This window comes from Gossypium arboreum, chromosome 10 (assembly GCF_025698485.1).
Source record: "Gossypium arboreum isolate Shixiya-1 chromosome 10, ASM2569848v2, whole genome shotgun sequence".
In the NCBI taxonomy this organism is placed as follows: domain Eukaryota; kingdom Viridiplantae; phylum Streptophyta; class Magnoliopsida; order Malvales; family Malvaceae; genus Gossypium; species Gossypium arboreum.
The window spans coordinates 41,552,717-41,567,829 of record NC_069079.1 but is presented as its reverse complement, the minus strand read 5'-3'; the positions used below and the strand labels follow the sequence as shown (position 1 = coordinate 41,567,829).

Below are 15,113 nucleotides of genomic sequence, written 5' to 3'. Positions count from 1 at the left end.
TACAAAGTCAAAGCCATACAAGAGCTATCTCTGCCGCGTACCCTGAAAGAAGTTTGAGGTTTTCTAGGAAGATTAAATTACATCGCTCAGTTCATTTCACAACTAATTGAGAAATGTAACCTCATTTTCTGTATCCTTAAGAAACACAACCTAGGTGTATGGTATGAAGAATGCCAAAGGACATTCGACAAGGTCAAACAGTACTTATCCAATGCTTCGGTACTAATGCCACCCAACCCAGATAAGCCATTGATACTGTACTTGGCAGTATTTGAGTATTCCATGGGATGCGTACTTGGCCAGCATGATGAACCAAGTAGGAAAGAAAGAACTATTTACCATCTCAGTAAAAAGTTCATTGAATGTGAGACAAGGTACTCCCCAATAGAGAAGTTGTGTTATGCCTTGGTTTGGACAACCTAAAGGCTAAGACAGTATATGTTGTATCACACCACTTGGCTCATCTCGAAACTGAACCATCTGAAATACATGATGGGGTCAACAGCCCTGAATGGAAGGATGGCCCGATGGCAAATTCTACTTTCCAAATTTGACATAATCTATGTGAACCAGAAAGCAGTAAAAGGGAGTGCAATAGTAGATTTTCTGGCCAATAGAGCTTTGGAAGATTACGAGCCCTTGAACTTTGATTTCCCAAATGAGGATTTGATGTATGTTATAACCACTGAAGAAGGTGATCCAGAAGAACTTCCATGGAAACTAAACTTCGATGGGGCCTCAAATATTGTGGGTAATGGAATCGGGGCAGTCTTGGTATCCCCAAATAGAGATCATTATCCATTTACTAGTAAATTGGATTTTGATTGTAAAAATAACATGGCAAAATACAAAGCGTGCATCATGGGTATTTGTGCAGCCATAGAATGCAAGATCAAAGTGCTAGAGGTGTATAGAGATTCTGCGCTAGTGATTTATCAACTCAAGGGAGAACGGGAGACAAGAGATCCCAAGTTGATCGATTATCGAAAACTGGTTCTTGAATTGATTAAAGAGTTCAATGACATCACCTTCTGCTACCTTCCACGGGACGAAAAGCAAATGACCGATACTTTGGCTACCCTAACTTCTATAATTAAAATGAACAAACAAGAAGATGTAAAACCTGTCTAGATGAGCATTTATGAAACTCTGGTTCACTGTTACAATGTCAAAGAAGATGAAAAAAAAAGACAATCACCCCTGGTACCACGATATACTATGATAGGTGAAAAATCGTGAATACCCTAACCAAGCAACTGAGAATGATAAAAGGACGTTGAGAAGACTAGCCTGTGACTATGTCTTAGATGGGAAGGTCTTATAACAAAGAAGAAAGGATCAGGTACTATTAAGATGTGTGGACATCGTTGAGGCCAAGAAAATCTTGGAAGAAGTCCATGAGGGCATCTGTGGGACACACGCTAATGGTTTTACAATGGCCAGGAAAATTATGAGATTCAGGTATTATTGGTCCACCATGGAAGGAGATTGTATCAATTACGCCAAGAGACGTCATAAGTTCCAAATCTATGGAGACAAAATTCATATGCCTCCTTCACATCTGCATATCATGACTTCCCCATGGCCTTTTTCTATGTGGGGTATGGACGTGGTTGGACCAATATCACCAAAAGCTTTCAATGGGCATTGATTTATCTTTGTGGTTATCGACTGCTTCACCACATGGGTAGAGGCTGCTTCATATGCCAATGTTACAAAATCAACTGTAAGCAAATTCCTGAAGAAGGACATCATATGTCGATATGGAATGCCAGAGAGGATCACATCTGATAATGCATTAAACTTGAACAATAGCACAATAGCGAAGGTCTATAGCCAATTCAAGATCAGACACCACAACTCATCACCGTATCGCCTGAAAATGAATGGGGCAGTGGAGACAGCCAATAAAAACATTAAGAAGATCGTGGAGAAAATGGCTGAGACTTATAAAGATTGGAATGAGAGTTACCATTTGTTCTCTTCGCTTATCGAACGTCTATCAGGACCTCTACTGAGGCAACGTCTTTCTCTTTGGTCTATGGAATGAAGGCGATTCTGCCTATCGAAGTCGAGATTCCTTCTCTCAAAGTTTTGTCAGAAGTGAAGTTGGATGAAGTAGAATGGATTCAGTCTCAATACGATCAGTTGAATTTGATCAAAGAAAAAAGGCTAAGGGCTATCCGTCATGGCCAGATGTTCCAAAAAATGAAGATGCGAGCCTATGACAAAAAGGTTCGTCCAAGAGAATTTCATGAGGGGGACCTAGTATTGTGAAAGATCCTTCCCATACAAAAAGATTTCAGAGGGAGATGGATGTCAAACTAGGAACGACCTTATGTAGTAAAGAAAGCCTTTTCTGGAGGAGCATTGATCCTAGCCGAGATGGATGGTAAAAATTTACCCAATCCTGTGAATTTAGATTCCGTCAAGAGGTACATCACCTAGGAAAAAGAGAGGCCAAGGTGAAAACCCGCAAAGGGCGCTTTGAGACATTCAAAAAAAAATAGAGAGGCCAAGGCGAAAACCCGCAAAAGGCACTTTGAGACCAAAGGAGTTTTGAGTCGAAAACCCAAAAACAGGCGGCTCAAATTTTGAAAATGAGCCATGTGTTAGTCTTGTCCTCTCAGAATTAACAAGAAAGAGAATCATTACATCTTGGGACATCAACAAATACTTTAGATCTCCCAAACACACGTCTAGCGCAAAATGGTCTTTGAGAAGTTTGAACAGAGAAGTTCATACTGCGATATTCGGGGTACCTATTTTATCTTACTCATTTTGTATCCTAGCAAAATTCGCTATCTTGATTAATTTGTCCACTTCGAGCCTTGCTCCTAATAAAATTCTATCTTATTCATTGTGATAGTATTGTTCAAGTGTTTTTCATTGAAACAATGATTATTGGACTTATAATATTCACATAAAAAAAATTCTGCATATTACTCTGAAGGCTTCTAAATAGTACAAGAACCCGAAACAGGACTGTTGTTTAGAGCTCACCAAATCTAAAGGTTGGAAACATTTGAGAAAAATGAGTCTAAATCATGATTATCTCATCGAGTTTTCTATCAAAGATATCAAAGACAAGATATTGCATCGGTGATACAACCTTGACCAATAACGAGCAACCCAAGCATTAAAATGGGATCATTCTTGAAAAATGACATTCTACGTTCCTACATACACATTTGGTCATGTTACCCAAATTAATTGATTGAAGAAGCCAAAAATCCTATACCCGTGAGTTGCAGTGGGATAGATTGAAGATGGTACAAATCCTATACCCCTAAGTTGTAATAGGATGGATAGAAGAAACCACAAATTTTATCTCCCTAAAGATGCAGTAGAGCAAACTGACTAAGCAAATGGTGATCATTTCTTCGAATTCTCTGTCAAAGATACTAGCTGACCAAAGAAGGCACGGTAACACATCAGTGACAGAACCTTGATGAACAATGAGTAATGACAACCCAAATATTAAAAAGGGATCATTCTCATGACATTCTACATTCATGCAAATATCATATATACACAGCTAGTTAGGAGCATTTGATTCATTCTGATCATGACATCCTAATCATTTGGCATAAATATAGTCCCACGAAATCAATTCTACAAGTCATGTTCCCTAGAGGATGGTGTAACAAGATTGGTGAATCCACAAATCCCATACCCCTGAAGTTGCAGTGGGACGGATTGAAGTTATAATGGCAAATCTTATCTCCCTGAAGTTGCAGTGGAGCAGATTGAATCCACTAAACCTTATCTCTCTGAGTTGCAATGAAGCAAGTTGAAGTTAAAGTCTTATCTCCCTAAAGTTGCAGTGGAGCAGACCGAAGATAGTGAATCTTTTCCTTAAGTTGCAGTAGAACAGATCTTGTCTCTCTGAAGTTGCAGTAGAGTAGATCATAGTAAAACTTATCTCTCTGAAGTTGTAGTGGAGCAGGTTGAAGTTAAAGTCTTATCTTCCCGAAGTTGCAGTGGAGCAGACTGAAGATAGCGAATCTTTTCCCTGAAGTTGCAGTGGAATAGATTGAAGCTATAAATAAACAGATCTTATCTATCTAAAGTTGCAATAGAGCAGATCATAGCAAACCTTATCTCCCTGAAGTTGTAGTGGGGTAGGTTGAAGTTAAAGTCTTATCTCCCTGAAGTTGCAATGGAGTAGACTGAAGATAGTGAATCTTTTCCCTGAAGTTGCAGTGGAACAGATTGAAGCTATAAATAAACAGATCTTATCTCTCTGAAGTTGCAGTAGAACAGATCATAGCAAACATTATCTCCTTAAAGTTCCAATGGAGCAAGTTGAAGTTAAAGTCTTATCCCCCTGAAGTTGCAGTGGAATAGACTGAAGATAGCAAGTCTTATCTCCCTGAAGTTGCAGTGGAGCAGACTGAAGATAGCAAACCTTATCCCCTTGAAGTTGCAGTAGAGCATACTGAAGATGGCAAACCTTATCTCCCTAAAGTTGCAGTGGAACAGGTTAAAGTTACCAATTCTTATCCTCTTTAAGTTCTAGTGGAGTAGATCGAAACTACAAATCTCTTCTCCTTGAAACACATTGGAGTAAATTGAAGCTGCAAGTCTTATCTTCCTGAAGTTGCGGTAGGACTACTTAAAGAAGAAGAGCACAACATAAGTCAAGATTCAGAGGCAGGGAAAAATTGGCCCTTTTTGAAGTCTTTACTCCATTCTCATTACACGAAAACGAGCAAAGAGGGGCAACTATAATAGGCCAATTTTGGCCCAGATTGAAACAGAGAATAAACCCAATATAAACAACAAATGTCTAGACTAGATTACAAAATTTCAACCCAAATTACAAGGGTTCAATAGCCTAGCAACTAAACCAGGCCCAATGGCCCAAAACCTAAGCTTAGGTTCAGCCAAACAAACCCTAACCCAAATTCGACCAAAATCAAAAAATATCATAACCCTAACTTCTCCTTTGCGTTGCTGCCCCCACCTCCTACGCGCCAGTTGCCCTCGCCACATACCCTCCGTACGAGCCAGCAAACCCCGTACCTTCAAACAAATAAGAGGACAACAGTAAATACGAAAGAAAATAGAAAAAACTTGTATTTTTTCCTTTTTCCTTTATTTTTCTTTCTGCTATAAAGCCCAAAAAAGAATCAATGATTGGATTTATGCGCATAAGCAAAATCAAATCGGAAAATAGAGAATCAAAAATTCAAAGGTGGTTCTTTATTTTTTTTCTCTTCTCTTCTTCTCGTGTATCTATTTTATATATATAAAAAAGAAAATAAAAGAAAAAAGAGAAAAATCTTACTCTGTTCGTAACATTCACGCCGCCATAGACGGTTGAGGTCCGTCGATTCTGATGAAAATCGGAATCTAATAGGTTTGGGAAGTTGAAAGCTTTAAAAAATGGGCCTTTTGGGTTTTTCGGCCACCATGTACGGTGGCTACGGAGGCGTGGCGGTCTGATGACCGTAGCAACACCAGATCGATTGCCAGAAATCGAGGAAGGGGAGAGATACTTTTGAAAGTTTTTAAAGTTTTTTTTAAGAAAGGGGGACATGAATTTTTTAACAAAATTTTAGCTTATATAATACCCCCATACGGCATCATTTTGGAGCATGCTCGAGACGCCTAAAATGGAGCCGTTTTAGTCTACAACCTGATGACCTGACCCAGACACAACCACGATCTGCGTGTTTTGGTCTTTTAGGGGAATTTGCGCGATTAGTCCCTCCATCTTGCTCTATCATTCGATTGGGTCATATTGCTATTTCTTTTGGTTTTTAATGTTTTCTCGAGATTTATTCGCAGTTTTAATTTAGTTTATAGTTAAACGCTGTGTTTAGGAGCTTGGAATAATTGCACATTTGGCCCCTACTCATTTGCGCGCACCTTATTTTAGTCCCTAATCCAGCTTTAATAATTTATTTATTTACTAATTATCCTTAAAATATTGTTTTGGTTTTCAATCTCATCCCTAGTTTACTTAATTCATTTATTTATTTAGTTTTAAAATTTTATTTTTTATATTAAATTATTTTATATACCTTATTTTAGATTCTATTTATTTATTTTAAAGTGTTTCAATATTATTTTTACACTTTTACATATATATTTAAATGTTTTATATATCATCTGTTTTAAATTGTTGTATATTATTGATTCTTAAAACTACTTTTTACCTTATTTGTTTTAAATTTATTTATTATTACTTTTAAATTGCTTATATTCTATTTATTTTAATTTGCTTTATGTTTATTTTCTATTATTGGTTATATGTATTGTTTAATTCATCTTAAAAATTTGTTAGTGTGAATATTGGAATAATGTATGTTGAATGATTATTTGCCTTGTGTGTCATAATTTGAATTCATTGCTTTTATATTGTTAATTTGTATCATATTCGATTATTTATGCTTTCCAACACCATGATTCTTTAATGCTTTTGTAATGTATTTTGGCAAGATAATATGTCATCATTCTTATGCATGTTGTAAATTTTTTACTATGAATGGGATTTAAATGTTTTAGTCTAATCAATTATCTTTTAATTAAATTATCAACTCTTTTTATTTTAAATAGTGATGAAAGTAACCTCTCGAGAACAAGGCAATATTTCGTGTTTGGAAATTCGAGAAATCGTACCCTAACGTGCTGGGTTTCGATTTTCCATTTGACCAAATGACCAAATACCCTTTTAAAATTTTGTCCGTGTTTTCTTCAATTAAAGAACAAGGCAATATTTCGTGTTTGGAAATTTGAGAAATCGTGCCTTAACGTGCTGGATTTCGATTTACTGTTTGACCAAATAACTAAATATCCTTTTAAAATTTCAATGCATGACTTTTGGAAATCATGAGATAATCTTGGTATCGAGGGTTTGAAATGTTGTATCCTAACGTGCTGGATATGATATTTTAATTCTTCGGAACAAAAGAATCTCAATATCCACTTAAAGGGATTGTATTTTAAAATCTTTTCAAATTTTAGACATTAGGACATTAATTAATCAATAAGGTACCAATTTTGGGTGCTGCGTGGGTGCTAATCCTTCCTCGCACGTAACCGACTCCCGAACCCGTTTTCTTGAATTTCGTAGGCTAAAATCAATATTTTAATAAAATAAAATGTTTTATAGGTGATCTGATCACACCTAAACAAAAAGGATTAGTGGCGACTCCATATTTCTTTTTAAAGTCGATCCCTGTTTTTCAAAATAAAATTGGTTTCGACAATTGGTTGAAAAATAAAATTATCTGAATTGATTAACCACGCACGCGACAAAGAACAATTCAAGAAATTAAACGAGTAAACAACTAAGAAGCGAAACATTACCCAGGAAAGAATTCACCTAGATTTCATCTATCATCATCAATCTAAATTACTCAATTTCTTCACTTAGTATATTGATCCATAGAAATTCCTAAATTATGCTAATATCTCTCTTCAAGACTAAGAGCAACTAACTCTAAGTTGATTAATTGAAATTTCTTTCTAATTAAAACCCTTATTGTCACATTACCTCGATCTATGACTCCCCCTATTAGATTTGACTCTAATCTGATAGATTTATGTCATCCTATTCCTTGGATTGCATGCAACTCCACTCAATTATGCTAGGCCTACTCTTAAACAAAGTCTATTTCCTCCTTTAATTTAAGCACATCAAACATGGATAAATAGCCTAGAAATATTAAACTAAGAATTAAGCATACATAATTGAGAACAAGATCCAAGTATTTATTGCATAAAAATAGAAATCAAATAACATAATCCATTCTAGGGTTCATCTCCCTAGGTCTTTGGAAAAATAGTTCATGTTAGCAAATAAAAACATCCAAAGATAGTAAAACCACAAGAAATAAAGAAAAACATAATAAACTTCAAATAAATCAAAAGGAGATCTTCAATCTTGATGGAAATCTGCTTCGAGTCCACTTCAATGGTGTTTTTCAAGTTGTTTTCTTGAATATTCTATGATGGCTCACTCTTATCTTCTTATCTTTGTCATATATAGGTCTTAAAATTCTTGAAAAATCTAAAAATTGTGTTTTTCCGCGTGTTTGGAGTGCGATTAGCAATTTTGACACGGCCTGGCACATGGCCGTATGGCAGCCGCTGTGGTTTACACGGTTGGGTGTCCAGCTCATTTGGAATGGTCCAGCCCCTGTGTCTCCTGAAGCTCGCTCTTAGTTTTCAATTTTCACTCGTTTTTCTCTCCTTTTGCTCCAAAATGCTCTCCTAAGTATAGAAACATGAATTTAAAGGATTAAGAGAATAATATTCAACATTTTAAAGTGAATTATCATCCAAAAACACATTAAGAATGAGGTTAAAACATGTTACTTTTGAAATTTATCAACAATATTTCCATCTGCCCTATTTAATTGTTTTTAAATTTAACTTGAATAAATTTATTAGACTCGATTCAAAATATTTCAAATCAAATTAAGATGATAAGATATGACTCATCAACTCAACTAACTCAAATTTTTTTCACTTGATTCAATTAAAAGTTTACCTCTAACGTTGAATGAGTCAAAAAGAACTAAGTGTATAGTTTGAGAGGTTATTCTTATAGCTTACCCTAACAATAAATAATATATATACATGAAATGATATTATTATAATGTATGTAAATATAAAAAAGTAAATTTATATATATACGAAATGAGATGACTATAATGTATTTAAATATAAAAAGACAAAAGAATAGTTAATGGTGTAATAATAAGTCAAGTGGCACGTTAAATCATAATTTCAAATAAAATTTTACAATTGGTCCCTATATATTTTTTCATTTTGAGCAATTTAATTTTTTTTCTTTTATGTTCTTTGAACTTTTCTTTTCTTTTTCGTTTCTTTTTTTCCATTCTCTTCTCCTTCTCCGTTTGTTTTCCTTCATTCTCCATTTCTTTTAATATAGTTTTTCTATGTTTTCCACTTGTTAAAACTAGTCCCTATACTTTTATTTTTTAACCAATTTAATTTTTTTTCTTTTTATTTTTATTTCCTTTTCTTCTTTCCTTTTATTTTTCTCTCATTTCATATTCTTCATTGTAGTAGCATTACCCTTGCCCACCAAATAAACCAAGGCCTTGTTTCTTTCACATAATTCTTAAATTGAATTTCACTCAAAATCAAATATCAATTATTCTTAATCAAATTTTGATTTGAATATAACCTAATTTTGAAACTAAAGTTGGATTTAACTAATCAATATAAAAAAAAACATATCCTTAATCAAATCTAAACATAAATTGAATTCTTTATATTCAAAGCAAATATTTTTCGTTTCCATACTTTTACAGATTCGTGTAGATTGTTCCTTTCCTTTTCTAACAAATAAAATTAAGCAAATGGAAAAATTGATCTAAACCTTCTTGGATATTCTGACGCAAGCTTGATTGGAAGTTGAGCATGGACTAATCAAAGATAGAAAGGGAGCATGAAGCCAAACCGGTTTGGGTAAAGTTGAGGGTAAGTTTCGTATGGTGGTTGTTTTAGTCATTGAAAGTGTAGAGCTCATTTAAAGAATCTGTGAAACAATATAGTTTTGAAAAAGCGAGAATGTTGCAGGTAAGATAGATAAGGTGGTTGTGGAGGTTGGTTAGAAGGTTAAGGGAACGGGCTAATGAAACTTTGTTAAGGGTGGACTACCAAAAGTCACGATTGGCAAGGTTTTTGAGTGAGGCGAGCTTGTGGCGAGATCCATATTGGTTCGTTAAAGTGATGATGGACGATGAGGGTTTGTAATTCTAGGGTGAGAATATGCGAAACAAGTTTTATTTTAATTTCAGCAACTTTCACCTTTTCTTTTTTTCATAAATATAAAAAAGTTTTAACAAATGGAAAACATAGAAAAAGCTATGTTAAGAGAGATGAAAAAGGGAGGAAAACAAAGGAAAAAACATAAGAGAATGAAAAATAAAGAAAAAAAGGGAAAGTTAAAAGAACACAAAAAAAATTAAATTGTTCAAAATGAAAAAATATGGGAACCAATTGTATAATTTAACCTAATTTTTTTTGTTTGAAATGATGACTTAACGTGCCACATCATCTTACTATTACACCGTTAGCGATAATTAACGATTCAATAATTAAAATGTTACAACATATTAACGTAAGTGAGTGGACATAACATTTCAAATATGAGTAACTAAAATGTAATTTGAAATAAATAAATATGACTATTTTGATAATTTACCCGAAAAATAAATCCTCTAAACTAAAACAAAACAATAGTAAAAAGAAATAGTGTTTTTCTTTGCCTCTTTGTAGCACCCCAAACCCTGCCCAGAAGTTATGGCCGGATCCGGCATACCACATCAAAAACGTAAAAAAAAAAATTTTCATTCTAAGTCCAGAAAACCGTACTTGATGTTCAAAAGATTAATTCATTAAGGGTTAAAGTGAATGGAAGCTGTGCACCAGGTAGGAAACCGGAAAAGAGTGGTGAGTCCATCGGACTGCTTAAGTACCAAGCTCCCTTCGGATCCAATCCTAGACAAGCATACCGCCATTACCACACCTTAACATCATGGATATTTCTAGAAAACCGATTTTGATTAAGTCATTTTTAGGAAAAGTGATTAATTTTGGAAAATACTTTCATTGCGGAAGCTTTACTTGTTGTCGTATTATTTTGAAATCAATTGTTGTTTTTGAAAACGCGCCCTAAAGCTATCCAATTTCAACAGTTAAAATAAGTAATACCTATCTTAGTAATACATATTAAAACCATCAAAAATAATTAAGCGGCCTTATTACATTTAAAAAACCAAAACTTCAAACGTAAATAAAAGGATGTCCAGTTCACCAGAAGAAAACCAAACTTTCGAGCGGTGGCCACTCGAATTCCCTCACGACTCTAAGCCCACTATGGTTGGGGATTTCTGCGTGGATGAAAATAAAAGGGGTGAGTTTGGGGAAACTCTGTGTAAGGAAAACCCATTCAAAGCCCAAGTCGACTTAGTTTATTGGGCCTAAGCCCATTCAGTAATAACAGTGGTCTGGGCCGAGCCTTTTCAGATTACAATAAACGGGCCTTAGCCCTTATTCAGATAATAATGATGGCCCATAGGCCCATTTCAAAATACATGCAACATCAAGAACTTATGCAAGCCCATTTGGGTAATCGTGGTATTGTGCGAGCCCTTTTCAGATTATAATAAACCGGGCCTTAGCCCTTCTTCAGATAATAAGATGGCCCATAGGCCCATTTCAAAATACATGCAACATCAATAACATATGCAAGCCCATTTGGGAGACTACTCAACCCACCAACCACTACACTCCACCCGTGCATCACCATACACTCCATGTGGGAATAGCTCAACCCACCCAAATTTAACACTCCACGATTCTGTAGCCTTTAACGCTCGATTATCAAAGAATTGAGGCAAAGCCTCTAAATACGTGGACAAGCCACTTTCAAGACTTCCTCCGTCAATATCCCGTCCCATGCATCGATAATAACAACATGGCATGCGTAAATAACAACAATCAAACATGCATTTAGGTCAATTTAACCTAGGGGTATTTTGGTAATTTATCTACTAGGGGTAAAAGCGTAAATTTTCCACTTTTAAAGGTATTTCAGTAATTTATCTATTTTAGGGTTTTCATGCATATTCCTACTTTTCACGTACTAATGTAATCGCGTCAGAAGGTTCTTACCGAATTGGGCGATTGGCCCATCATTCCAATTTTGGCCCATTAAGCCCAAAAATATCGAGGCACGTAAATCATGCACTTTGCGGTCAATTTTGCAGCTTACCAAAAACATTAATCGATTTACCTCACGAGCATTCGACACTGCAAATCTACAAAATACCGGTTTTCGGCATTTCGCTTTTCGCTTTTTCCGATCTAGACTAAGAAAGAGGGTGTTAGTTACACACATTTGCGACGATATCTTGATTTAAATCCACACACGAACCGCCTACAATTGGATTACTAACACGTTAATCTAACTATTCAAATACAAACTACGTATTAACCCCTTACTATATTCGGCCAACCACACCTACAGATCATAGTAAGCTTATAACAAAACAATAAGCAACTCATTAACAAATTTTTGTCAATGTTTACCACATAATTATAATTTCACTGCAAGCTGTCTTCCTGAGCAACAGTCACTAAATCATTTATAACTGGAGCTACGAAACTCCAAATCAAGTTTTGTTAATTTTCCTTGAAAATAGACTCATATATCTTCTATCCATAAAATTTTCAGAATTTTTGGTTTATCCAATCAATACCATAGTTTTCTAAAAGTTTCCCATGTTTCACTGTTTGACTAATCTGACCACTCTTCATTACGAATCAAATTTCTCATTGTACAGAATTCAAAATATGTTCTCGTTTATTCCATTTGAAACTAGACTCATTAAGATTTAATTACATAATTTATGCAGCTTCTAACTCATCTCCCGCAATTTATGGTGATTTTCCAAAGTCACGTTACTGCTGCTGTCTCAAGCAGATTTATTACCAAATCACTCTTTCACACCTAACTTGCATGCTTGTTATTTAAACATGTATATCACCAATAAATCATCACATATCTATGATTTTACTTAAGTATAATCTCCATTTCATCATTTTAAAGCACAACATGTTAGCCGATTTTTCCCCTTAGCATCTAAGGTACATGCATGCTCATTTGTTTGGCTCAACTTCACCTATCTTCCATTTTTCATCAAAAGAACATGAAACAACAACCATTTCCTTCATTTTAATTCATGACTAAATGCTCAAAACACAACTAAAAACCAAAATATGCTTCAAGAGTTAAGGTAGAATCAAGAAGAACTCATGAACATCAAGATAGAAGCAAACTACCATGAACTTACCTTCAATTTTCTTCCCCAAGTGACCGAGCATTCAAGAACTTTCTCCTCTCCTTTCTCTTCTCTAACTTTAGGCTATGATGAACAAAGATGGACAAAACTTTGTTCTTTTCACCCCTTTTTCTTTTAATAAAATTTCATATTTCATCCATTTAATTCTTTAATACAAAAGACATGAAATTCCCATCATGGAACATTTACCTAAACCATTATCATGGAACATTTACCTAACCCATTATCATAGAATATTTACCTAATCCATTGTCATGGAACATTTACCTAACCCATTATCAGTTTGTATCAATTTGTACCATAAATTATGGATATCAAGTGCTCATATTGTCTACAACAACATGATGCCTAGCCACTTCATGTAAAATGGGAGGTTTGTCATGCAAATCCTCCTATTTTGCACTCCTATTTATTTGGCCACTTCAATTTAGCCTATAGCATTTTCAAACATTTTCACATAGGTTCTATTTCATAATTTCACCTCCTTTTTCTTATGGAACAAAAATTAACTAAAATTGTCGGGTTCTATCTTAAGCTTGGGCCTTCTAGAGGCCCACTAACATAATTAAACCTATGCCAACATTCACAGGATTCCCGAAAATTGGGGCGTTAGAACTCTACCCTCCTTAAAGAAATTTCGTCCTCGAAATTTACCTGATCCAACTAATTGAAGGTATTGTTGACGCATAGTCTCTTCTGATTCCCAAGTAGCTTCTTCCCTTCCATGATTACGCCAACGTACTTTCACTAACGGGACAAATTTCCTTCTAAGAACCTTAACATCTCAAGCCAATATTTGCACAGGCTCCTCCTCAAAGGTCAAATCACCGAAATTGATTTACAGAATGGCGAGGACATGAGCAGGGTCAGCATGATAACGCCTTAACATGGAGACGTGAAAAACATCGTGAATCCTGTCTAACTCTGGAGGTAATTCCAACTAATAAGCTATTGGGCCTACTCGCTTCAAAACGCGATAAGGCCCAATGAACCGCGGACTCAACTTGCCCTTCTTACCAAACCTTACCGAACCTTAATATCTTCTTCCAAGGAGAAACCTTTAAGAAGACCATATCACCTACTGAGTACTCAATCTCCTTACGCTTCAAATCTGCATACGACTTTTGCCTATCAGATGCTTCTTTTAACCGGTCCCTAATTATTCTGACCTTATCCTCAGTATCAGCCACCAACACTGGTCCAAGAACTTGTCACTCTCCTAGTTCGGTCCAACAACTAGGTGTACGACACCTTCGTCCATACAGTGCTTCATACGGTGCCATTCGAATACTCGTCTGGTAACTGTTATTGTATGCAAATTCTGCCAACGGCAAGTAATCCTCCCAACTACCTCGAAAGTTAATCACGTATCCCCTCAACTTGTCCTCCAGAATCTGAATAACCCTTTCCGATTGACCATCAGTCTGGGGATGGAAAGCCGTACTAAAATTCAATCGCGTCCCTAACGCCTTATGCAGCCTTTGCCAAAACCGAGATGTAAATCTGGGATCCCGATCAGAAATAATTGAAACTGGGACTCCATGAAGTCACACAATCTCTGCCACATACAATTTGGCTAACTTTTGAAGTGAAAAGTCAGTACAAACAGGTATGAAATGGGCCGATTTAGTCAACCTATCCACAATCACCCACACCGAGTCTTTCTTTGATGGTGTCAAGGGCAGCCCACTCATAAAGTCCATGGTTACCCTCTCCCACTTCCAAAGTGATATCTTCACTGACTGTAACAATCCAGAGGGTAATTGATGCTCAACTTTCACTTGCTGGCATGTCAGACATTTCCCTACAAACTCCTTTACTTCTCGTTTAAGTCCAAGCCACTAGTACAATTCTTGTAAGTCCTGATACAACTTATTCCCTCCAGGATGCATGGCATATAGCCCTTCATGAGCTTTCTTCAATATTGTCTGCCTCAAATCAGAGTCCTTCGGAACACAAATTCTTCCTCAGAAACACAGAACTCCTTCGCCATTTAACCCAAACTCAGAAGTTTCCCCTTCCTTAACTTGTTGAGAACGAGCGACCAAAGACTCATCGTTCAACTGCTTTTTCTTAATCTGATCCACCCAGGTTGGCCTCACTTGCAACTCAGCCAACAGACTTCTATCATCATACAGACTCAGACGAGCAAACATTGCTCTCAATTTAGATATAGTTCTACGACTTAGAGCATCGGCTACCACATTAGCCTTGCCTGGTGATACTCGATCGAATAGTCATAATCCTTAAACAACTCAA

General features: G+C 35.8%; 1 protein-coding gene across 1 annotated transcript; it reads left to right on the top strand.

Annotated features, from left to right (window-relative positions):
• The first annotated feature begins 492 nt into the window (after nt 1-492).
• Nucleotides 493-1,131, top strand: LOC128282042 (uncharacterized). The gene is made up of 2 exons (XM_053020260.1): nt 493-751; nt 878-1,131. Exons 1-2 carry the CDS (start codon nt 493-495, stop codon nt 1,129-1,131), a joined length of 513 nt encoding a protein of 170 aa, XP_052876220.1.
• Nucleotides 1,132-15,113: the final 13,982 nt, after the last annotated feature.